At 49.8% G+C, this 27,006-nt stretch overlaps 1 protein-coding gene across 1 annotated transcript in view; it reads right to left on the bottom strand.

Annotated features, from left to right (window-relative positions):
• Nucleotides 1-1,148: 1,148 nt before the first annotated feature.
• arhgef38 (Rho guanine nucleotide exchange factor (GEF) 38) overlaps nt 1,149-27,006 on the bottom strand; it is a 149,980-nt gene continuing 124,122 nt past the window's right edge. Inside the window, exons 11-13 of the mRNA XM_072495262.1 lie at nt 9,489-9,687; nt 7,827-8,110; nt 1,149-5,482 (exon numbers count right to left, since the gene is read on the bottom strand). Of these exons, the coding sequence (XP_072351363.1) occupies nt 5,297-5,482; nt 7,827-8,110; nt 9,489-9,687 (669 nt within the window). The 3' untranslated portion in view covers nt 1,149-5,296. The remainder of the gene's footprint in view (nt 5,483-7,826; nt 8,111-9,488; nt 9,688-27,006) is intronic.

Below are 27,006 nucleotides of genomic sequence, written 5' to 3'. Positions count from 1 at the left end.
TAACCCAGTAACCCCACCCAACACTAAGGGCAATTTTGGACACTAAGGGCAATTTATCACGGCCAATCCACCTAACCTGCACATCTTTGGACTGTGGGAGGAAACCGGAGCACCTGGAGGAAACCCACGCACACACGGGGAGGATGTGCAGACTCCGCACAGACAGTGACCCAAGCCGGAATCGAACCTGGGACCCTGGAGCTGTGAAGCAATTGTGCTATCCACAATTGCACTCATGAAGCCTCCAGCTAAGGGGGCGGAGTATTGTGGAGCAGTGAAGCATGAAGCGACCAAGTCGTTAATGATATTAAAATCCATGCAAATGACGGTCATGCTTGGACCTGCTGGTGGGGAGCGCAAATGTCTGTGATGGTCAGACTCAAGGGCAAAATATAGGTACAGCTATTACTCGCAAATAGGATCATTGTATTCGTCTTGTATGCTCTGGAACATAAATGGTACAATGTTCTTTTAAAATAAAATAAAATTTAGAGTCAATTGGAAAAAATGAATTGGGCACTCAAAATTTAAAAAAAGAGTACCCAGTTATTTTTTTCCCAATTAAAGGGCAATTTAGTGTGGCTAATTCGCCTACCCTGCAGATCTTTGGGTTGTGGGGATGAGACCCACGAAGACACGAGGAGAATGTGCAAACTCCACACTGACAGTGACCCGGGGCCGGGATCGAACCTGGGACCTAAGTGCTGTGAGGCAAAATGACACAGTTTTCTGGTCAACTTTTATCTCCAAGAAATCAGCTTGCAAAATGATTTTCTTAAAAAACAGTGTTCGCGAATGCAGAAACGAACAAGCATCCAATACGTTGTTGAAGTGACTTGGCAGTTTATGAACTTTCAAAACAATCAAGTTGCTTCGTAAGTCCACTGTTGATAAACGGTGAGTAGAGACAGAGGCAGCAGAATGACAGGGGATATTGTGCAAATTATTTTCATGGGGTTTGACCTATTACGATTTCGAACAAGTCACTGAGGCGGGTGATTTGCTTAAGTGTCAATTTTCTGATGTTTCTCGTTCAGCAATGAGAATACTTTAAAAAATAAATCTATCCCTTTTCTCACAACCAGGACTATTACCCGTACATCCACGTTTCGCTCGGTACTAAAAGAAATTGTACACCCAACGCAAGATAAAGAAAAATAACCATTTAATAGTGCAAGTTCATTCGGATAGTTAGGAATTAAACAACATGTGCATCGATCCGTCCAATGAATCTTGGATAAATCCAGGCATTTTCCTCACAGGGAAATCAAGAAATGTGCCACTGTTTAAAATGCTAAACACTCAAAATATAAAATTTCCACAAGAAAATCACACTGATTAAAAGTGTGCATATTACTTTTGCACATCAACCCATACCAAAGCCAACAATCGTTCGTACTTTTTGTGTACTTTTATCAGCTAAAGATTCTCGGGGTGTAATGAAGATCACGTGGGGTTGGATTCTCTGATCCTGACGCTGAAATCGCGTTCGGCGATTGGCTGGAGAATCCTCCCCCTCCAAAGCGGCGTATCGACGGCCTCATGACATTGCCTGAGGTTCAAACCTCGAGGGGTGGTCCAGGGCTCGCGAGCCGGCCGAAGGGGGGGGCAGTGTTTGGCAGGCCGGGTCAGCGCACGGCCGGGCCATGTTGCACGGCACGGCCGCTGCAGGCCGCCACTGTGCGCGTACACGGCCAGGGACCCGGCAATTGTCAGGGCCATTTCGGCAGCTAGAGCCGGGTGCTCTACGCTGCTCGGCTGCTAGCCCCCCACCAAATGGGGGATCGGGGGCCGCTTGGCACTGAATGTTCAGGCGTACAACGTCACCGTTCCCACGCCAGCGTGAGGATATAGCCTCACAATCGGAGCATCCAGCCCGTGACCTACAGCCGGAACAAACCCACTCCAGTCCAGTTGAAAACTTCTGTGTATTATTTGGTGAAAGGATTCGATCAACCCAACAGGGACTTAATACCCAGAAGAGTTCATGGTGCTGATTATACCCAGTGCAAAATCTCACACACACTCACACATACACACAGTCATCTAGATCTCACGCAATGGACATTCTGAATTCTCCCTCCGTGTACCCAAACAGGTGCTGAAAAGTGGCGACTAGGGGATTTTCACAGTAACTTCATTGCGGTGTTTTTTAAAAAATATTTAGAGTACCCAATTCATTTTTTCCAATGAAGGAGCAATTTTAGCGTGGCCAACCCACCGAGTCTGGACAGTGACCCAGAGCCGGGATCGAACCTGGAACCTCGGTGCCGTGAGGCCACAGTGCTAACCCACTGCGCCACCGTGCTGCCTACTTCATTGCAGTGTTAACGTAAGCCTACTCGTGACACAAATAAAGACCATTATTAAAAACAGCGCAGGAATTTGGTACAGGTTCATTCAGACAGCGTTTGTAAAATAACACCACTGGCAATTTTGAACATCAGGGGCAGGATTCTCCGACCCTGCGCCGGGTTCACGCGACGCCACTCCGACGCCGGTCCGCCGATTCCCCAGCGACCGGAGAATCGGCGGCAATGATGCCGGCGCCGGTCAGGGGCCGCAGCCCGACGATTCTCCGCACTCGACGGGCCGAATGCCCGCCGGGTCCAGCCTAGTCCCGCCGGCGCCGCTCCCGTGTGGTCCTACCCGGCGGGACCTCGCCGTTCATGCTACGGGGGCCGTCCTGGTGTGGGGGAGGGGGGTCCGACTCCGGGGGGGGTGGCCTCCATGGTGGTCAGGCCTGCGATCGGGGCCTACCGATCGGCGGGCGGGATTATCCCGGGGGGGGGGGCCTATGTTGCTCCGCACTGGGCCCCTGTAGGGCTCCGCCATGTTGCCCGGGGGCCGGCGCAGATAAGGCAACGCACACGCATGCACGGACCCGCGCCAGCCATGCTGGCGCCCGTATCGGCAGCTGGAACTGCGTGAAGCGCTCCAGTGCCGAGCTGGCTCACTGTGCGGGGCAGGATCGCTGCTCCTAGCGGCCAGGTGACGCCGTCGTAAAACACTCCGGCGTTTACGTTGGCGTCAACACTTAGCCGCAGGATCGGATAATCCCACCCCAGGTTCCTAAACCGAGAGCTTCCCTTTTCATTTCCCTTTCTGTCTCATGAACTTATAATACAACAACTTTTCTAAACATGGCACGAGGGATTTGATACAAAAAAAGGCAAATGAGCATTCCTGTTCTGTTGAGGTGGAAATCATGTATTCGACAAAATGCAAAACCTTTCCCTGCTCGAGAGGACATAGATTTAATTTTTTTGCGGAAAGAAAGAAATGATGGTTGAGACCTGAACGTGCTGCCTGAATGTGTGGTGGGGGCAGGTTCAGCCAAGGCAGTCATGGGGGAATTGAATTATTATCTGAAGTTCAGGAATGTGTGGGGTTCCGGGGAGAAGGCTGGGGAATGGCACTAGATGCATTGCTGATTTGGAGAGCCGGTATTGATTTGATGGGCCGAATGGCGTCCTTCTGTGCTACAACAATTCTGTGACTCTTGCATAATACGAAGGGGACCAAATAAGTCAAACATGGTCACAACATTGCAATTTGCAAGATGCCATTCCCTGGTACTGCATCTTGCTCAATGCCTTCTGCGAAGAAGGCAGTTCAGGTGAACAGCCGTGAGGGTCAGTGCACCTAATTCATGGTGTTCCCAAATTCCTGCTCACTGGTTTCAAAGCTTGGAAAATCGGGAACGCTGCTGTTTGTATCCGATTCTCTGATGCATGTCACACCGGTTATTAATTTAGAAGTTACGCTCACTGGTACGTTTTACCAGGTGCATGTTCACCTGGCATTTCCCCCTCTGCTGGATTAATGTAAGTGTTACCCACACAAACTATGAACAGGATTGGGTCATTGGATAGCTCATATAAGGAGCCACAAGGGACTGAACGGCCTCCTTCTGATTGGTATCATGGGCGGGATTCTCCGCTCTCCGGCGGGGTGGGCCATACCGGCTCCGCGGAGTGCCGTGAACCACTCCGGTGTTGGGCCGCCTGGAAGGTGCGGAATCCTCCGCACCTTCAGGGGCTAGGCCGGCGGCAGCAGGGTTAGCGACGCACCAGCCGGGGCGGAAGGGCCTCCGCCGGCCGGCGAGAGTCGGTGCATGCGCGGGAGTGCCAGCGTCATCCCAGCGCATGCGCAGAGGGGTTCTTCTCCGCGCTGGCCATGGCGGAGGTTGACAGCAGCCGTCGCGGAGGGAAAGAGTGCCCCCACGGCACAGGCCCGCCCGCGGATTGGTGGGCCCCGATCGCGGGCCAGGCCACCGTGGGGGCACCCCCCCCGGGGCCAGATCCCCCCCCCCCCGAGGACTCTGCAGGCCGCCCGCAGAGCCAGGTCCCGCCGGTACAGACCTGGTTTGATTTACGCTGACGGGACCGGCCGTAAACGGGCGGCCGCTCGGCCCATCGTGGGGCGGAGAATCACCGGGGGGGGGGGACCCACTGGTAACGGCCCCCGACCGGCACGGCGTGATTCCCGCCCCCGCCGAAAAACCGGCACCGGAGAATTCGGCAGCCGGTGTTGGAGCGGCGGGATTCACACCACCACCCGGCGATTCCCCGACCCGGCAGGGAGTCGGAGAATCCCACCCCATTTTACATTAGTTTAATTCTGTAAATGTTTGAGAAAAAAACATTTGTTGCTTTAATATTCTACTCCTTGCATAAAGCTTCAATGATCCCATTTCCCATTGGTTGTTATGCTGGATAGGTGAATTGTTGCAATGGAAACAAAAGAGGCAGGAAAATCTCAGCAGGTCTGGCTGTAGCCATGGAGGGAAGCAGAGTAAACGTTCAGAGTGTGTATGACCCTTCTACAGAACTGGAAGTGAATTGTTGCATTTCCTTCACTTTTGCTCATCATCCTCTTACACACATGTACGCATATTCACACACGCAGGTACACACATGTACACATATGCACACACACATATATACACACACACACGTACACACATGGGGACACAGTCCCTACAAAGCTGCTATGCAATAATCGTTTGTTATCCTTCATGAACGTGAAACTTCATTCAATTGCAAAAAATTTGACAATGTGTAAACACAGGAGTGTTGGGTCTCGTGGAACAGGAGGACGCTTTTTCAGGACGGATGCTGGAGAATGGGGGATAAGACAGGCACAGTCACAGTAGAAACAATCGCAGCAAGAGGCTGTGGCCATGTCTTCCGTTACCACTTTCCTTCGCCATGATCGAGCAGACCAGGAGAGCGACCACAGGAACGTGTCCTCCCACGAGTGTCCTTTGCGGTTCCCACATGTCGCCGTGCCTTCATGCATACGACATTCTTCCCAGGTAGTTGGCAGGGACGTAACCCCTTTTCCCTTTTACTTCAGCCAACCACCAATCTGCGTTCCCGCTCAAGTCGCTGGATTTCACTATCCTCACTCGCTCGTACTCCTGAAGGCTGAGTTCATGTTTACTCCGCGCTTGAAAAGGATAGACAGCGTAAAAGATCTGTAAAGGGTGAAACAGGGAAGATAAAGGTCAGGGCCTGAAGCATGACAACCAGCTACTCTCTTCCCAACCCAGTTTACAGCTGCATGAAATATTAAATTAAAAGTCAAGTGACACAAAGTTTCATTTCAACAAGAAATGCATTCATAGGTTTCCAGCAAGAATGTAATTTGCTCTATTTTGTTATCTTTAAAAGGAATCATTATTGAAACAGTTTTAAGAGATTAAATTCGAAAGGCAGAATGCCGATAAGCCGAAGACACTAAAAAGTGGGAAACGCAACAGCTAAACTGGTCATATTCTGGAATGCGCTGCTTGAAAGGGTGGTGGAAGCAGGTTTAACAGTAACTTTCCAATGGCTATTGGATAAATACTTGGAGAAATACAATTTTGGTGCTATCGGCAGAGAGAGAGAGCAGCACTAACTTTATAGCTTTACCAAACACCTGGCACAGGTATAATGGCCATTCAGCCCCTTGAAGCTCTTCTCTGATTTAATCAGATCTTGGCTGATTTAACTCCATCTATGTTCCTCAGTTGCCTTGACCCATTTACCCTGGTCAATCCCAGCTTTGAAATTTCAATCGATGCCCAGCCTCTGCAGCTTTTTGGGGGCAACAAGTTCCAGATTTTCAATCCCCTTTGTGCGAAGTGGGGATTTCTCCCAGAAAGGCCTGGCTCCAATTTTAAGTTCTGCCCCCTGTGGTCTGAGCTTCCCCCATCAGAGGAAATAATCTCTCTCTATCTACCTTATCCGAGGTTTCAAAACAGTTTTAATGACTTGATTAGATCATCCCTTAATCTTCAACTTCAATAGGAAACCACAGAAAGGCATGTAACCCGAGGCTTCATCAAACACTCATGAATCACATTGCTAACTTGTGCTGAATTATTTGATGAATTGGAATGATATTTATACTCTTGTGAGGGGGGGGGATGGTTGGAGCAGTGGAGCTGCATAGAGGGCCAGTGATATCCCTTTCACTTCCTTTGAAACACGAGACAAATGTCAGACGGGGTTCGTGATGTGGAGGCGGTTGTCAGCGACTGTAAAGAGGTTGTAAGGGGGGGGGGGGAATAAGGGGGTCCAAATGGGGAAGACAGGACAAGAGGAAGGGAAGGGCAGGGCGTGTGCTGTTGATTATTTATTATGCTGTACCAGTTTGCTCTTGCTCTTATTTTATTAGGGGCTGGTTCAGCACAGTGGACTAAACAGCTGGCTTGGAATGCAGAACAAGGCCAGCAGCAGCGCGGGTTCAATTCCCATACCGGCCTCCCCGAACAGGTGCCGAAATGTGGTGACTAGGGGCTTTTCACAGTAAGTTCATTGAAGCCGACTTGTGACAATAAGCGATAATTATTTTGGTGTTTATATAAATGCATTATTGAAAATATTTTTAAAAAAAGGAAAGACGAGACAAATGAAGCAGATGATCTGCACACATCAGTTACAACTGCTCAGCACCGAGAGATTAGACTTGACATTTTTCCCAAATGACAGCAGTTATTACAATGTGGCATTCCGTCAGTACCCCACTGAATGGCCTCACAAGATCTGTATCCTGTGGGCTCCAAAACAGTGCAAGGAAATGACTCGACATCTTGAAAGTGGAACTGGATACTGACATTGTCCACCGAGTTTGATCCCACGCGGCAATCTATGACCTTTGAGCACTGTTCTGCAGGCAGGATGTCTAGGTTGACGGGGTGGCCGTGGCCTGTAATTTGAGGAGTCAGTGGGAACCCCCCCCCCCCCCCCCCCCCCCAAGTGGAGCTTAATTGGTCAGGGTTGAGACACTCTCCCCCCCCCCCCACCACCATTTCAAATCCGGCCTGAGAGAGTTGGCTGGCAGCTCTGTAGTCTCAGCAATGCCAGGGCTGGAGAGTGGCGGCATCTGCTTAAAGGAGGTGCCCCCACCCTTTCTGACACTGCCTCTCCCCGTAAAGGTTGCTGGGCTACCCAGCTGGCGTGGCCCTGCTCCTGCTTTGGGGGACATTGTGGTGGGAGGGCGGGGGGGGGGGGGGGATGAGGTCATCAATGGGTCACTCAATGGCTTCAATTGACCCAATGCGTCCACCGACTCCTCTAAAAAGGGAGACAGGTCGCAGAGGGCAGCACGCAGGCTACACGTTCCTTTTCGGGAGAACCCTGCCTCGAAACATGCCAGCACGGGATTGTAAAATTACACCCCATGTGCCAGGAATCCACATCAAACCAAATAAAATGGGTACAGGTTCAGGGAAGAACGCTAACATAAGATTAGGGTCTGTGGCCAGGAGAGGGTTGAAAGGTGAGTGAGGTGATAGGTTAGCACCAGCTATTAAACAGTCGCTCTGCTTTTACCTGCTGCTCTCCCAAGTCACTTGAATTGCCATCGTTTCCGTCGACTGACATCGTCTCCGGGGTGCAAGGACTGGCTTCCTGAGAATCAGTCAGCGGCCCATCACTGTCGCTGGTGCTAAGACACAAGCTGCTCCTGTTGTTGCCGTCTCCGCAGTGTGAAGACACAAACAGACTAATGTCGTCAAAATCTCCATCGGTCACCGATCCATCCGTGCACACTCCATTCTGCCCAATCACAGGGATGTATGGCCTCAGAAATGAGGAATAGACGTAACCTTGCGACACTGCCACAGAATCAAAGGCAGTCATGAGTCACCTTACCCTTTGATATTATATCACAACACATTTTCCAAAACGTTTATCGTGCCATATCGAACAGGATACACCCAGCAAAGTGCGCGGCTGATTAAAAGGCCACATTCTTATCCATTATCTATCATATGTCAACACGTTATCTCTGCTGCTGCTGTGGTGAGGCTGGTTCTCTACGTGCTGTCAATATGAAGAGCTGGAGACAAGGGGAATGTGGATCTTGTTCCAAATTTACAACCGCCCACTTTGATTATCCTTCCACCCAACAATCTCCCTCCCCATGCCTGGGGGTCCTTTGTCGGTTGTAACATTAGTGCCCGCTATTTTTCAGCTGCTAGATCCAGTCCACGTTTCTACAATTATTGTGCACGGCATTACTCAGGGACCAGGAAGCATGTTTAATGCAACAAAACTGATAAAACCAGCCATAAAAGATGATCCAGTCTTTCTTAAAGCGCCTTATACAATCTCAGGATGACCCAAAGCACCTTCCAGACAATTAAATACTTGGGAAGTTAAGTCGGGGCCATGGGCACATGGTGTTTTAAAAAAAACATTTCGAGTATTCAATTAATTTTTTCCAATTAAGGGGCAATTTACCTACCCTGTACATCTTTGGGTTGTGGGGGCGAAACCCATGCACACATGGGGAGAACGTGCAAACCCCACATGGACAGTGACCCAGAATTGAACCTGGGACCTCGGCACCATGAGGCAGAGTGCTAATCACTATGCCACGGTGCTGCCCTTAGGGCAGATGGTGTTTTTGTGATGTTGGTCGAGGATAAATATTTGCCTTGAACAAGAGGGGAGAATGCCCCGCTCTCCTTCACAATAGTGACATAGATTTGTTTACTTCTACCCGAGGGGACAGACAGGGCCTCAGTCCTATCTAGGAAACAGCACCTCCGACAATGCAGCACTCCCTCAACAAATACGGCATTGGATGTGTCTGGGACTGAAATCCAAGACTTTCTGATTGGTGGGTGACAGTGCTACACACTAAACCATGTAATAAACAGCATAGCAGCTGCCTTGGTAACTACTTTACTTCTGTACTTTCAAACTCCAGTAAAATGAAGCTTGGATTTGACTAAGTCAGGGAGTGCATTCCATTTTCTTCTTAGCATCACAAAGCTCATTCTAACACCACCACCACCAAACTAAAATTTGGTTACACTCAAGTCAAAATGGCCGAGGCAACAACCGCAAGGCAGCGGGCTTGGGAGGGTGTAGCTGCGGTTCATCCAATCTCTACTACAAGAAGAGCAATGGAGTAAATCAGCAAGAACGTCAAAAGACCAACAGAATTCAGCTGGACCTACTGGGATTGGTTTTGTGAACACTCACTTCCTGTTTCAACGAGCCAGCGATTGACACTTCCCAGAGGGTCCTGCTTCTCAATAACCGCCACAATTTCACCCTCATGAAGAGATGCATCTAAATCTTGGGCAGCATTGAAATTCCGCTTCGCTTGAAACAGTTTGTCGGGGCTGTGTGTCGCCAAGAGCTTGGCCCTGTTCTCTTCAGTCTGGTGGGGAGCTTCAGGCTTCAAGGGAAACAGAAATAGAACAAACACCAGTAATTACTCTGGAACAAATCCACAGCAACCTTTCTGTATGACTCTAAATATCAAAGACACTGATACTACAATCTCAGGATGACCCAAAGCACCTTCCAGACAATTAAATACTTGGGAAGTTAAGTCGGGGCCATGGGCACATGGTGTTTTAAAAAAAACATTTCCAATTAAGGGGCAATTTACCTACCCTGTACATCTTTGGGTTGTGGGGGCGAAACCCATGCACACATGGGGAGAACGTGCAAACTCCACATGGACAGTGACCCAGAATTGAACCTGGGACCTCGGCACCATGAGGCAGAGTGCTAATCACTATGTCACTATGCCAACTTTCACATTGTTGTAACTACCCGAGAGGACAGCCACACTTTAGGAAGGGTGAACGGGTCCTTGAGAGGGTGAAATGGAGATTTCCAGGGATGAGAGCATTTCATTGTCACAAGTAGGCTTACATTAACACTGCAATGAAGTTACTGTGAAAATAACCTAGTTATTCCAGCGCCTGTTTGGGGAGGCTGGCATGGGAATTGAACCAATGCTGCTGGTCTTGGTCTGCATTGCAAACCAATTGTCTAACCCACTGAGCTAAACCAGCTACAGGGCTAGGTTAGAGAAGCTGACGTTGTTCTCCTTTGAAGCAAAGGAGATTGAGGGAGATTTGGTAGAGGTGTACAAGATAATGACAGGTTTACATAGGATAGGAAACTGGAAATCTGCCCCTTCAGCCAATGTCAAAAGGCCCTGGGGACACAGATTCATGGTCCTGGCTGTTTGTAGGATGTGGTTGGGGTGTTTGTGAGAGATTGTACTTGATTGGCCAAATGGCCTCTTGTGCGGTAATGACGTTATGACTCAACAAGTTAATAAAGTAGTAGGCAGCTCGTTTTGGAAATATAATAATCTTTATTATTGTCACAAGTAGGCTTACATTAACACTGCAATGAAGTTACTGTGAAAAGCCCCTAGTCGCCACACTCCGGCGCCTGTTCGGGTACACGGAGGGAGAATTCAGAATGACCAATTCACCTAACAAGCATGTCTTTCGGGACTTGTGGGAGCAAACCGGGGCACCCGGAGGAAACTCACGCAGACGCGGGGAGAACGTGCAGACTCCGCACAGACAGTGACCCAAGTCAGGAATCGAACCTGGCACTGTGAAGCCATAGTGCTAAACACTATGCTACTGTGCTGCCCATTGTAGGCAGCTCTTTAAATAACAGAAGGTGATGGAGATGCTCAGCTCATGCATGGACAAGAGGGCTGAATTCTCCAAAAACATTGGTACGCGCGACCACTGGCGGGAAACGAGGTGCGATTGCCGCTGGGTGGATTAGCGTGGTCCAGATCGCAATCCACTCACACTTCGCAATTTGTATGGAGCCAGAGGATTTGCACCAGGATTCCCGAAGACGTCGGAAAGGTCAGATACTCAGAGATTGGGGCGCCGTTTTTAAAGGGTGCCCCAATCTCAGAATATCACTGCAGCCAAACCTTTCCCCACACAATCACTGGCGAGCACCCCCTCACAATCGTTTGCAAGACCCCACCCCCTTTAGGGCCCCCCCTTCAGGCCCCTCCCAACTTCTGTCGCCCTCCCTCAGTCCACTCCTTGAGGCCCACCCTGGCAGTGACAACCTGGCACTGCCAGGTTTGCACTGCGAGGGTTCTAGGAGCAGTTACAGGTTGGCACAGCCAGGGTGCCGGGGGGGCAGCATGAGTCTTTCCACGACAGACTTCAGAACAGACGAATCCCCAGCAGCAAAGAAACTGTGGATAGAAACAACACCAGGTTTTTTAGGAAGAACTTTAGAGTTAATAGACTGTGAAGAGCTATAGAAACGAACAAAGCTAAACACTCCATTGAAATAGCCTGGACCTGTCAATCAAGAGCTTGTAACAGGAAACAGTGGGCCGGATCTCGAACAATGACGAGTCAGAATACAGGAAGAAGATAGAGAACCTAGTGGAGTGGTGTAGCGACAACAATCTCTCCCTCAATGTCAGCAAAACTAAAGAGCTGGTCATTGACTTCAGGAAGAAAAGTATCGCACACACCCCTGTCTGCATCAACGAGGCCGAGGTGGAGATGGTTAGCACCTTCAAATTCCGAGGGGTGCACACCACCAAAAATCTGTCCTGGTCCACCCATGTCAACGCTACCACCAAGAAAGCACAACAGCGCCTATACTTCCTCAGGAAACTAAGGAAATTCAGCATGTCCAAACTGAATCTTACCAACGTTTACTGACACACCATAGAAAGCATCCTATCTGCAGTGGTGCAGTGCACGGTGAAGATATGGAATCAGCTGAGGGGACATTTTAGGATGGAAGGGGTGTCGGTGCTCACACCGCTGTGCGAGAATCATGGGTTTGAGCCGGGGGGGATGGATAGTGTATACAGGAGGTGGAGGGAAGTGGGGCTGGTCAAGGTGAGGGATTTCTATTTGGAGGAAGGGTTTGCCAGTCGAAAGGAGCTAAGGGAGAGGGTAGAGCTGCCGAGGGGGAGTGAGTTCAAGTATCTACAGGTTAGGGACTTTGCGCAAAAGGTCTGGAGGGGATTATCTAGTTGCCGGGATACACCCTGCTGGAGAGACTGCTGCTTCCGGATTGAGGGTGTTTAGGCTCGGGAGGCTAAATTGCCTACTCCCGCTCCTAGGTCATGTGCTCTAGGGAGGAGATACCCTGGCTAATTTTGCAATCTCAGCTCTTGGTTAGGTGGATTGGCCATGCTAAATTGCCCTTAGTGTCCAAAAAGAAGATTAGGAGGGGTTATTGGGTTACAGGGATAGGGTGGAAGTGAGGGCTTAAGTGGGTCGGTGCATACTCGATGGGCCAAATGGCCTCCTTCTGCACTGCATGGTCTATGTTCTATGTAACATTGTAGGTAGCAGATGAGGAACATATCAGCCATGATAGAATGGCGGAGCAGATTCGATAGGCCGAGTGGCCTAATTCTGCTCCTCTATCTTACGAATTTAGGAAGAATATAGCACAGCACAAGACGAGACCACTCAGCCCAAATTGTTTATGCTAGCGATAATTCTCCAAAAGAAGCACCTCCAATTCTACCAAATCTCACCCTTTCATCAGAAACTTCCAATCTCTTCTCCCACATATTTATCTGGCTTGCCCTTTGAAACATCTATGCTATCCGCCTCAAACACTCTCAGGCAGCAAGTTCCAACACCTGCCGAATATCTTACATTATTTATGACTCCATAACAGGAGGGAGATAGAGAACCTAGTGGAGTGGCGTAAAGACAGCAATCTCTCCCTCAACGTCAGCAAAACTAAAGGGCTGGTCAATGACTCCAGGAAGCAAAGTATCGTACACACCCCTGTCTGCATCTACGGGGCCGAGGTGGAGATGGTTAGCACCTTCAAATTCCTAGGTTCACATCACCAACAATCTGTCCTGGTCCACCCACGTCGACGCTACGACCAAAAAAGCACAACAGCACCTATACTTCCTCAGGAAACTTAGGAAATTCGGCATGTCCACATTGACTCTTTTAAAAACATTTAGAGTACCCAATTTTTTGTTTCCAAGTAAGGGGCAATTTAGCCTGGCCAATCCACCTACCCTGCACATCTTTGGGTTGTGGGGGTGAAACCCACGCAGACATGGGGAGAATGTGCAAACTCCACACGGACAGTGACCCAGGGCTCGAACCTGGGTCCTCAGCGCCGCAGTCCCAGTGCTAACCACTGCGCCACATGCCGCCCTTCCATATTGACTCTTACCAACTTTTACTGGTGCATCACAGAAAGCATCCTATCGGGCTGCATCACAGCCTGGTTCGGCAACTGCTCGGCCCAAAACCATAACAAACTTCAGAGAGTCGTGAACACCGCCCAGTCCATCACACAAGCCCGCCTTCCATCCATTGGCTCCATCTACACCTCCTGCTGCCTTGGGAAAGCGGGCAGCATAATCAGAGATCCTTCCCACCCGGGTTATCTTCTCTTCCAGCCTCTTCCATCGGGCAGAAGATACAAAAGTCTGAGAACACGCACTAACAAGATACAAAAACAGCTTCTTGTCCGCTGTTACCAGACTTCTGAATGACCCTCTTATGGACTGAACTGATTTCCTCACACATCTTCTCTACTGAGTAGTGCTACACTCTGTATGCTTCACCCGATGTCTGTCTCTATGTATTTACATTGTGTATTTATCTTATGTCCTATGTTTTTCATGTCTGGTACGATCTGTCTGGACTGTACGCAGAACAATACTTCTCACTGTCCCTCGGTACACATGGCAATAAATCTAGTCCAATCCAATCCAATCCTCCAGAATGAACCTCCCGAGCTCCCCAGCTGTGCAGCAACCAAGAGTTCTCATGCGACCTGTGTACAAGCCACCCCTGTTTAAGTTACAAACATGTCCGGCTGTGCAAAAAAACGTAAAGGGCCCACGCATTTAAACAAATCACAGAATGGTTACAGCATGTTGGAGGCTATTCGGCCTGCCGTTTCTGTACTAGCTCTCTGGATGAGCAATTCACCTAGTGCCACTCCCTTGCCCTCTCCCGTGGCCCTATCACTCGGGCATTACAAAATAAATTAAGAAAGCATGTTAACCACAAGTATATCTATGTCAGTCCTATTGAACTTCTTTCTATTTTAAAGATCTCTTATCGGGTGAGCCCTCAGTCTTATTTTTTCTGTAAAGAGCAACAGGTATAGCCTCTCAGTCTCGTAAACCTTTTGCTTTGGCAGTGCATCTGCACCCTTTCCCTGGTACAGAGACCAGAACTGTGCACCGTACTCATTCTACACAAGTGTAGCGCAAGCTCTACAGCCTCGGTTGTCGCTTTCACAGGCTCTGCTCTGCAGAGGGACAAACTGACAGAAATACCGACTCCTGATCACTATCGCACAACAGACGCTGGAGGTGCCTGGCTGCCTGTTTTGAACGGGTGAGGCAAGTTGAAACCTGGGCCTGTGGTGTTCCACATCACTGAACGCTCAGCTGACACGCGCTGATGTAAATAATGGACAGAATCATTTACACTTGATTCCCTTTTCCCAGTGAGATAAACACGCTCCTAATTGGAATCATCTGACTGGGGTGCAGTAAACTTGTTTGAAGTACAGCTTCAGCGAGGTTATTGAAAAGGGCAAAGGAAGGTGATTGAGAAATAGGCTGAGTGTTGGAGTGCCCGGGGGGGGGGGGGGGGGGGGGGGGGGGGTCGTGTGTGTCCCCCGGGCCCCCCACCCCTCCACCCGCCCCGCACCCCCACCCACCCGCCCCCCCACCCCCCGCCTGCCCCCTCACACCATCCCCCCCCCCCCGCCCCCCCGCCCCGCCCCCCCCCCGCCCCGCCCCCCCCCTTTGATACTAGCGATAAGGTTAACAAGATCTAACTCCAGTAACTATACGTAACTCCACTAGCCATCTGAACTACTCTGCTATTGCCCTGGTCACAGTGCACCCGCGAGAGCCCCTGAGACCCAATGTGGCTGCCTTTTATACCCCTGTTGGTCTGGCCCTCTAGTGATCATGTGGTGCTACTGATGACACATTAACCCCTTGTGTACATGCACATACAGAGATCACTACAGCCAGCAGCCATGCCTCTGGGAGCAGTGGCCACTACAGATAGCCCTGTACCAGCCTCCCCGAACAGGCGCCGGAATGTGGCGACTAGGGGCTTTTCACAGTAACTTCATTTGAAGCCTCCTTGTGACAATAAGCAATTTTCATTTTGTTTTCATACTACAGACAGTCCCCGAACCGGAGGAGCCTAGAGTCCTGGGGTCTCAGCGATTGGGGCACGCGGGGGGGCGTTGTAAAATTTCAGATAGGTCGGGGGGGGCAGGCAGGCGGCAGGAGGCCACTCGTGGTCTTTTACTTGCCCCCTGCCTTCAAGCCCACCACCGCCCACCCACCAGTAAATCCAGCTCTGCGTGCCAGGACAGATCTTATTCCCTGTCTGAGAAGAGCAAGTAAGATTTAAGAAGAAAAACCGTCGATAAATGTGGCTCCAGTAGACGCTTCCAGACCAAGACACTGTTTTTAAAACAAGTTTACTGCTCCCCAGACAGATGATTCCAATTTGGAGAGTTGTCCACCTGACTGAGCAGAGAGCTCCTCACTCTGTAAATGATTCCGTTCTTTCATCGGACTTGGGGCTGACTGTGATGCGCAAGGACGGTGGAGGGGTTGGATTTGATGCCACCCACAGTCAAATAGCTCAGTCTAGGTTTGCCAGTGAAGGGATGGACGTGTAGCTAAGACATCAGAGTGTTGGACATAGGTCCCCGCAAGGAATCAACGCACGAGGAGGGGAAGGAGGAGAAAAGTTGCAGAATAATGGAAGAAATATAAATGACAGTGATATAGGTGCGATTGAGTTTGGAGTTTAATGTTGTAGTGAGGTAGAATTCCATGGGGCAGCAGGGTGGCGCAGTGGTTAGCCCTGCTGCCTCACGCCGCCGAGGTCCCAGGTTCGATCCCGGCTCTGGGTCACTGACCGTGTGGAGTTTGCACATTCTCCCCATAATGTACAGGGCAGGTGGATTAGTCACACTAAATTGCCCCTTAATTGGAAAAGTGAATTGGATACTCTAAATTTATATATTTTTTTATATTCCATAATTCGGGGCCTTGCAAAAGAATGAATCAAGTTGGGAGTCGATGAGTCGACACTTAATTTCAACTCAATAAAGTGAATGACGGGGAAAAGGTGCTCAGGGTGGAATATTTTGAGGTGACGAGGAACAGAAGAGGAAAATAAAGAATTAGAACCATAAGCTTCAAATAAAGACGGCAGAAATAGAGGGCAGGCGAGAGGGAGAGAGAAGAAAAATACTGAAAAGGAGTGGGAGAAACTGAGAGTGGAGGGATCTTATATCAAATCAGAGAGAGACAGTCTTGACAAATGGTGGTAATATAATATAATAATCTTTATTATTGTCACAAGTAGGCTGACATTAACACTGCAATGAAGTTACTGTGAAAATCCCCTAGTCGCCACATTCTGGCGCCTGTTCAGGTACACAGAGGGAGAATTCAGAATGTCCAATTCACCCAACAAGAACGTCCTTTGGGACTTGTGGGAGGAAACCGGAGCACCCGGAGGAAACGCACGCAGACACGGGGAGGACGTGCAGACTCCGCACAGACAGTGACCCAAGCCGGGAATCGAACCCAGGTCCCCGGCTCTGTGAAGCAACAGTGCCAACCACTATGCTACTGTGCCTTTTTAAACGTGGCAGAAGAAACACCCTGGAGATGGTAGATGGGGCAGCACGGCAGCACAAGTGGATAGCACAAGTGGCTTCACAGCGCCAGAGTCCCAGGTTCGATTTCCCGCTGCGTCACTGTCTGTGCGGTGTCTGCACGTTCTCCCCGTGTCTGCGCGGGTTTCCTCCGGGTGCTCCGGTTTCCTCCCACAGTCCAAAGATGTGCAGGTTAGGCGGATTGGCCACGATAAATTGCCCTTAGTAACCAAAAAGGTTAGGAGGGGTTGTTGGGTTAGGGGATAGGGTGGAAGTGAGGGCCGAGGTGAATCGGTGCAGACTCGATGGGCCGAATGGCCTCTTTCTGCCCTGTATGTTCTATGTACTTGGACAGACTGGTTTCAGAGAGGGAGTTACTGAGGATGAAAAATATAGCGATTTCTTGAAGACAGTTTTCTCAAAGGCGATTGAGCGAGTTGTGCCTGAGATCAAAGGAAACGGAATTTCAATAAATACAAAAGGATAAAGGATGGAGCCATTCAGAAGGGAAGAGTCAGCAACACTGTCTGGACTTTCTTGTAAAAGTGTAGGGTTAGTATGATGACGTGCATATGAGTCTCCCCCGATGGGATTGATAGGAAGCTGGGGGGGGGGGGGTGGATGTACTGTTTCAAGCACTTCTGCCTGAAAGTTACGCACAATCTACAGGAAAGATGACTGTAAATATTACAGCGCAGCAAACTTGTGAAATCAGAAAGGGACTTGCGGAGACTTCCCGTGATGTCACGCCAGAGCAAGTCGCACAAAAGGTGGCTCCCGTCTTTTTTCATCCATTTTGCCCATTTTTCGGGGGAGTTTTTGCTCAAACCCAGCTGGCCGAACAAGGGAACGGTTATTCGACGGAATTATGTCGAAAGTCTCGACGGAAAAGCCCCAGTCTGATAGCCTGAGGGAATCTGAGGGAAAAGGTGGCCGCACCCATCACGATGGACACACTAGTTGTGGTTATGGTGCAAGAACTAGAAAGGTTTGGGAAGCAGACGGACAGACGTGGCAAGGCAAAGAGATGATGAAGGGGGGGGGGGGTTCAGTGATGATACCTCTTAAAACTGAATCGTTAGCATGCCACTAGAGTAGTTTTACATAAGTTATTTATTAAGGATTGTGATAAATTATAGGACTGAGTAATCATTATTAACCATTAAACATGTATTTTTAGGACATGGCAGTAATGAGTAATCAAATGGGATTTAGGATAGCTAACTTGACCAAAAGGACATTACTTCTGGCATGTCTTTGTCAAACAATTCAGGGTGCTGGTTCTGTTGTTCTGTTTCTCACAGTCAGCACGGGGTGCTGGGATTGTACACAGCTGTCAGGATGTGGATCAATCATGCGCTGCTTGCGACTCTATTGGGTGAAGTTTAAACACTGCTTGCAATTCTATTGGATAAGTTTAAAAGTAGCAGCTTCAGGGATTGGATCGCGTTCAACTGGGGTGGGCTATTGATTTTTGAACGTTGTATAAGTACTGTGTTCTGGTCTTTGTTCGGCAGAACAGGTCTTGGCCGATATCCAGTCTGTTCTCCGTGTACACGGAACAAGCTTGAGTAAATAGCCATTTTGTCCAGGTTGTGGTGTTTTTGTTCATCTCTGCACTGAGCTGAGCCACAGGGAATAACCCCACGTGGAAGCTGACTCAATACACAGGTCTTGAAACCGCTCATGCAGATGAAGGAGTCTTTTAAAGCTGCCATGGAGGAGGCTTTGGGCCGCATCCGAGACCAGCTGGGTAAAACGTCGAAGGCTGTGTCCTATGTCTCCCCTCCTGTTTGCTTCGGCTATTGCCCTGAGGGCTTCAAGTAAGTGGAGAGGGATAGTTAGGGGTGGGGTGCAACACCAGGGTGTCCTTGTATGCGGAAGACCCTCTGCTATGTGTGTGGGTTCTGGGGCCAGTTATGGGGGACATAATGAGTTTATTGAAAAACTTTGGCTCCTTCTCTGGATACAAGTTAAATTTGTGATCCAGAATGAAGCGACACTCTGTACCAGCATCCCCCATGCCGACGGCATTGCTGCAACAGCCTCAGTACTCAACACTGACAACTGCCAATCTCCAGATGCAATTCTGCAACTCATCCGCTTCATTCTGGATCACAACGTCTTCACCTTCGACAACAAGTTCTTCATCCAGACGCACGGAATAGCCATGGGGACCAAATTCGCACCCCAATACGCCAACATCTTCATGCACAAGTTTGAACAAGACCTACTCACCGCATAGGACCTTCAACCGACGTTATAAACCAGATACATTGATGACATTTTTTTCCTTTGGACCCACGGCGAAGAATCACTGAAACGACTACACAATGACATCAATAAGTTCCATCCAACCATCAGACTCACCATGGACTACTCTCCAAAATCAGTTGCATTCTTGGACACACTCGTCTCCATCAAGGACGGTCACCTCAGCACTTCGCTTTACCGCAAGCCCACGGATAACCTCACGATGCTCCACTTCTCCAGCTTCCACCCTAAACACATTAAAGAAGCCATCCCCTATGGACAAGCTCTCCGTATACACAGGATCTGCTCAGACGAGGATGAGCGTAACAGACATCTACAGACGTTGAAAGATGACCTCGTACGAACAGGATATGGCGCTCTACTCATCGATTGACAGTTCCAACGCGCCACAGCAAAAAACCGCACCGACCCTCCTCAGAAGACAAACATGGGACACAACCGACAGAATACCCTTCGTCGTCCAGTACTTCCCCGGAGCGGAGAAACTACGTCATCTTCTTCACAGCCTTCAACACGTCATTGATGACGATGAACATCTTGCCAAGGTCATCCCACACCCCCACTACTTGCCTTCAAACAACCGCGCAACCTCAAACAAACCATTGTTTGCAGCAAACTACCCAGCCTTCAGAACAGTGACCACGACACCACACAACCCTGTCATGGCAATCTCTGCAAGACGTGCCAGATCATCGACATGGATACAACCATTACACGTGAGAATACCACCCACCGGGTGCGCGGTACATACTCGTGCGACTCGGCCAATGTTGTCTACCTCATACGCTGCAGGAAAGGATGTCCCGAAGCGTGGTACATTGGCGAGACCATGCAGACGCTGCGACAACGAATGAACGGACATCGCGCGACAATCACCAGGCAGGAATGTTCCCTTCCAGTCGGGGAACACTTCAGCAGTCAAGGGCATTCAGCCTCTGATCTCCGGGTAAGCGTTCTCCAAGGCGGCCTTCAGGCCGCGCAACAACGCAGAATCGCCGAGCAGAAGCTTATAGCAAAGTTCCGCACACATGAGTGCGGCCTCAACCGGGACCTGGGATTCATGTCACATTACATTCATCCCCCACCATCTGGCCTGCAAAATCCTACCAACTGTCCTGGCTTGACACAATTCACACCTCTTTAACCTGGGGTTACCCCAACTCTGGATCTGTAAAGATTTAATCACCTGCTAATGCTCGCATTCCTAGCTTTGTTTGGCATCTTTGAATCTGTCTATATATATGTTTCTGGAACATACCTCTTCATTCACCTGAGGAAGGAGCAGCGCTCCAAAAGCTAGTGACATCAAAACAAACCTGTTGGACTTTAACCTGGTGTTGTGAGACTTCTTAATGTATTTTTAGGACATAGCAGTAATGAGTAATCAAATGGGATTTAGGATAGCTAACTTGACCAAAAGGACATTACTTCTGGCATCTTGTCTTTGTGAAACAATCCAGGGTGCTGGTTCTGTTGTTCTGTTTCTCAAAGTCAGCACGGGCTGCTGGGATTGTACACAGCTGTCAGGATGTGGATCAATCATGCGCTGCTTGCGACTCTATTGGGTGAAGTTCAAACACTGCTTGCAATTCTATTGGATAAGTTTAAAAGTAGCAGCTTCAGGGATTGGATCGCGTTCAACTGGGGTGGGCTATTGATTTTTGAACGTTGTATAAGTGCTGTGTTCTGGTCTTTGTTCGGCAGAACAGGTCTTGGCCGATATCCAGTCCGTTCTCCGTGTACACGGAACAAGCTTGAGTAAATAGCCATTTTGTCCAGGTTGTGGTGTTTTTGTTAATCTCTGTACTGAGCTGAGCCACAGGGAATAACCCCACGTGGAAGCTGACTCAATACACAGGTCTTGAAACCGCTCATGCAGATGAAGGAGTCTTTTAAAGCTGCCATGGAGGAGGCTTTGGGCCGCATCCGAGACCAGCTGGGTAAAACGTCGAAGGCTGTGTCCTATGTCTCCCCTCCTGTTTGCTTCGGCTATTGTCCTGAGAGCTTCAAGTAAGTGGAGAGGGATAGTGAGGGGTGGGGTGCCACACCTTGTATGCGGAAGACCCTCTGCTATGTGTGTGGGTTCTGGGGCCAGTTATGGGGGACATAATGAGTTTATTGAAGAGCTTTGGCTCCTTCTCTGGATACAAGTTAAATTTAGTGAATATTTTGTGGTCAACACTTCGTTCGGGGGGCGGGGGTGGGTGGTCTGGTGGGTGGGGGGGGGGGGGTCCGGTAGTGGTGCCTACCTTTCCGCCTGGCAGGGTCTAGTTTACGGTATTTGGGGGTCCAGTGGCGTGGGATTGGGCACGGCTATGTAAATTGAATTTTACCAGCCCAGCGGGTAAGGTTAAGGTTGTCCTTTGTCCCATTGTCCTTGGTGGTCCAGGTTCAATCCATCAAGGTGAATATCTTACTGAAATTCTTGTTCTCATTTCAGCATATTTTGGTATTTTTACCCAAGTCATTTTTTCGGAGGATTGAGCAGCTTATCTGGTTTCATTTGAGCGGGAAACCCCCCCGAGGATTCAGAGGGGGATCTTGCAGAGGGGTAGACAGTCGGGGGGGATTGCTGCTGCCTAACTTGATGTTTGGGAGAAGGTGTAGGTGTGGAGTGGAGTCCCGGGGTCCACCTGGGTGTGGATGGAGTCTGGATCGTGTCGAGAGTCCAGTTTGGGGGCAGTGGTGACGTTTGCTCCGGCAGAATATTTGTTGAATCTGGTGGTTCCCTCCACTTTGAAAATATGGAGGCCATGCCGGCAAGAACTCAGAGTTGGGGTCAGCGTCAAGGTTCACCCCCATTGGCAGGAACCATCTATTCGAGCTGGCGAAGTTGGATGCCACATTTGAGGGGTGGGAAAGGGAGGTTCTGGAGAAAGGGAGGGATTTGTCCCTGGAGGGGCGGTTTGCCAGCCTGGAGGAGGCGAAGGACAAAGTCGGGCTCCTCCTGGGCTCGGACGCACTTAGTTACGTCCAGGTTCGAAATTTTGCTCGACGGACATTCCCGACCTTCTGGTCGTACCGCCGGCAACCTTACTGCAGAGCATTTTATCCTGCGCAGGCAAGATGTTAGAACATCCGCTATATCAGGACGGAGTTTAGGGGAGGATCTGGTCTTGGTGGAAGGGGTGAAGGTCAAATGGGAGGAGGAGCTGGGGGCCGATATTGGAGAAGGTTTTTATTAATTTGTTCATGGGATGTGGGCTCGGCTGGGCGGGCCAGCATTTATTGCCCATCCCCAGTGGGCAGTTCAGAGTCAACCACATTGCTGTGGGTCTGGAGTCACGTGTAGGCCAGACCGGGGTAAGGAGGATAGATATCCTTCCCGAAAGGAGATTAGTGAACCAGATGGGTTTTTACGACAATCGATTCATGGTCACCATTAGACTTTTAATTCCAGATTTTAAAAAAAATTCAAATTCCACCATCTGTCGTGGCGGGATTCTGGGTCTCTGGATTATTAGTCCAGTGACAAGGCCACTGTGTCACTGCCTCCCCTGGGCGAGACCCTCCGCAGGGTGAGCGATATGTCATCAGAGGCGGGGTTGAGCCTGATCGAGGTAGTGTTTAGGGAACACCTCACTACGGCCAGAATGAGTCCTTTCTTTGTGGGGGGTTGAGGGGAGCGGTATTCGAGGAGCCCGCTAACCACGCACACATAGAACATTACAGCGCAGTACAGGCCCTTCGGCCCTCCCGAGATCTCTCTGCTCAGCCACACTACCAAGAATCTTACCATTAGCCCAGTACTCTGTCTTCCTGTTATTCCTTCCAAAATGGATGACCTACTCCAGTCCTGTCCCAAGCTTGTGGGTCTTTTGGGTTTCCCTTTTTCAGCACCATGCCGCCAATCCTGAACACTGAGCTGGAGCCCGCTCTCCGAGCAGCCACGTCTGGGAGGACGGACCTGCCGGAGCTGCGGACGGGGTTGGGGGCAGACGTCCTGGCCTTCGCCTTGCTGGTTGCTCGGAGGCGAATCCTGATGATGCCACCACGCGCCTTGGCCTGGCTTGGCGACTTCATGGAGCTTTTGCACCTTGAGAAGGTCAAGTACACCGTGAGGGGGGGGGGGGGGGTCAAGTGAAGGGTTCTACCGGAGATGGCAGCCGTTTATATTGTATTTTAAGGAATTGGTCACTGTCAGCTATTGGGGTGGGGGGCACACATTGGTGGAGGCCCTTAAGTGGCCACTAATTGGTCACTTACGGTTCTCAATTGACCCACGGGCGAGCTCGCTGCCTGGTACCTCTCTGGCCACCATTAAAATTGCAGTGACGGTGGGCGGGGGAGGGGGGGGGGAGAGATGCTGGGAATGGTATGTCTGGATATCACCCAATCTTACTGACCCCCCCCCCCCCACCTACATTGTCTCTGGGAGGTGGGGGGGGGGGCAGCAGTGTTGTGGTGGGTTGGGGGTGGGGGTGGGGGGGGTGGGGAGAGGATTTGGGGGAGCTGCTGCAGATTCAATGGGCCCATAACATTCTGGCCATAAATACAAGCGGCCAAATCTATATGTCGAACATGTTTCAGGAAAAGGATTTGTGAAGACTGGGAATGATCCACTCGGCAAGGTGATGGGGGTTCATAAGACCGTGAGGAGACCATTCAGCCCCTCAAGCCTCTTTCACCTTACAGTGAGACGATGGCTGCTCTGTATTTTCGCAATGTGTACCGACTTGGTTCCAAAACCCTTATCCAACAAAAATCTTATTCATCTCAGTTCTGAGATTTTTTAGTGAGCTCAGCTTTTTTCGCAGGGAGGGAGTTCCTGAGCTTTCAGATGACGGGGCATATTTTCCCAAACAAGCCCAATAAAAATAACTCGATCAGAAAAATAAGTCAAAGTTGAAGTGAAAGAGGAAGAGGAAAGGAGTCAATGCCCTTGAGAAGGAGGCAGCTATCAGTCACATGTTAGAAATACTGAACTGTTGGTCACGTTATGCTGCCTGACTGCAACTTTTGTCCTTTGAGATCAGTTAATTGATGAAATACCAGGGAAGAAAGTGATGAAGGAAAACATTAACTGCAACTTTCATTCCTCCGGCACATTTAACAATGTTAAACTTCCCCGCGTGCTTCACAAGAGCGTTGTCAATAGAACCGGAGACCCGACCACATTAGGAGATATTGCATCAGGTGATTGTGGTGATATGCATCACTGTAAATACACAAGGGGTTAATGTAAATACACTAGAACTAAATAAACACTAGAGGGAGCACCAGAGACATCATGACACACAGACATTCAACCAATAGGTCAGTAAGATAGGACACGACCAATGGGCAGTCAAGACACACCCAGAGGTGACACTACCACAAGGGGGCTATCCATATAAAAGGACAGGGCACACATGCTCTTCCTCTTTCCATAGCCGACTCTCAGAGAGACAGGGGCAGATCGGGAAGCATCACACCCACCACATGGATTAGAGCAGACTGGTTAGTTAGATTGAGTTACTGTAGTAAGATTAGCAGGAGAGTCGAACCCAAGTAGGAGAATTGTTAACTGTTCAATAAATGTGTTAAACCTGTGTCCAAGTCTGAACCTTCCTTTGTCAGAGTGTACATCAAGGAAGCAGCTTATGCTACATGAAGAAGCAGAACACAACATGGTACCAAGGAGTGACCTGTTGAATCCCTATAGCTCGACTCAACAAATCCGTGACAACCAGCAACAACACCCGGGCAAGATGTTCGAGATTCCGGTTCCACAGCAGCTCAGGTACCACGGCAATCTCCGTGCAAACTGGCGTGCGTTCAGGCAGAGATTCGAGATCTACCTGGTAGCGTCCGACCTAGATGGCGTGGCGGATGCAGAGAAAATAAAGCTTCTGCTCACTATTGGGGGTGCAAGTGCAGCAGACATCTTCGAGACCTTCAAGTACTCCAAAGGGCAAGACAAGAGAGATTTCCAGACAGTCCTGGAAAAGTTTCAAGAATTCTGCGAGGAACACACAAGAGAGAACGGTAAAAGTGGCGACAATACTCACCGCAAGGCGGAGGTAGACCTGCAAATGCAGAAAACGGCAGTTTTGATTGGCAGCCATCTTGAGAAAGGAGCTGCACATGCTCAGTTGCGAAAACGGCGCCAAGTAAAGGAACAGCGATCTGCGCATGCGCAGTCCATTCCGACGCTCTACGTCACAAGCGTCATGACGTCAGAGGCCCCGGACCACGCCCACTTAAAGGGGAAATGTCCCAAAACAGTGAAGAAAAATATTAAAGCAGTAAAACACCATTCTTTCACCTGGAACGACAGCACAATGCCTGAACTTCGACCAGTAGCTGAAAGTAACCTCCGCAGAACCCTGCAACAAGCAGTTAGCACCGCCCAAAGAGATGATTTAGTCCTTGACGACTACGACTCAGGCGTTGATTTCTTCTTTGGCGAGCACAATGACGGCTCCGACACAAAAAGTGATGATACACTCCTTGAAGACCACGACTCAAACGAAGATTTCATCATTGGACGTGGCGACCCCAGTACCAAATCCAAACCGCAACTAGAGGTGTTGCACACTGAAGACTCTGACGAGGAGTTCTTCGGATTGGGAACTCCTCAGCCCAGCACATATGACATCCCGACTGTGAGTGCAGGATTATGCTGCGGCCTGACGCCAAGAGACAGAGAGCGGTACAAGCCCACAGAGAGCGGCCTGCTGCCGCACAGAGAGTGGTCCACGCACCACATAGGGTCCCAGCCTTCACACAGAAAGCGATGACAGTCTCCACAGCGAGACCAATGCACGATTCCACACAGGGAACGCTGCAAGACTCCACACAGAGAGTGACACAAGCCTCCACAGCGAGCTCGTGGGCAGCCTCCACGATGGAAGCAGCACAAGACTCCAGAGCGCAGTCCTTGCATGAACAAGACCATGAAGGTCTAGCAACCTCAAGTGTACAGCAAGAAGACTATGACAGTCCACCCAGATTGTTTGAGCCACTAGAAGAAGACTCTGAAGCTCTACCCAATGTATGTGAGACAAGTGACGACGGCATCCCACTTCCCATACCAGATGTGCAACATGACAGACCTCAGCTAGAATGTACAGAGGCACTCGACAATCACAGTGAGACTACTGGTGACTCCGGTGACACCACGTTACTTCAAACCTCATTCGCTCGAGCCTCTCCACAAGCAAATGCATTCCTGAATGTTTTGACTCCGGACGGGGAGCATCACGAAATTTCAGAAGATTCAAGTGAACCTGCAATGACTCCGGATGGGGAGCATCAAGAAGCCAGAACTGACTCCGGTGAAACAGACCAGACTCCAGACGGGGAGCATCGACAAGCCAAAGCTGATTCACGTAAGCCGGACATGACTCCAGACGGGGAGCGCCGCAAACTCAGTGACGGCGCGCTCAAGGAGACAGCAGATGCCACAAAGCACGCTGACACGTGTAACTGTGTGAAGGACTCGTATTATCCACAGAGTGTGGTCCTTGAGCGCAGCAAACATGACAACAAAACCAACAACGAAGTCAACATCAAGAAGCGTACCAGAGGCAACAACGTCGACAACAAGCACGACAAAAACAACACCAATGGAACTACGGCTGGTACGACATGGTGCAACTCTGCAAATGTGGGACACTGTTACTGCTCAGCTCAGTACAATGACATCCCATGGCAGGACGACACAGATTACATACATCGCTACCACAAGCGTCTAAAGAAACAAAGAGTCCAAATCAGAAAACAAAGTGATTTGACCACTTCTTGGTTCCTTAAGCACAGGGACACTGACGGTGTTCACAAGGACATCCCACCATCA

The sequence above is a fragment of the Scyliorhinus torazame genome, chromosome 3 (assembly GCF_047496885.1).
Source record: "Scyliorhinus torazame isolate Kashiwa2021f chromosome 3, sScyTor2.1, whole genome shotgun sequence".
In the NCBI taxonomy this organism is placed as follows: Eukaryota; Metazoa; Chordata; class Chondrichthyes; order Carcharhiniformes; family Scyliorhinidae; genus Scyliorhinus; species Scyliorhinus torazame.
This window is presented reverse-complemented; position numbering and strand designations above follow the sequence as displayed.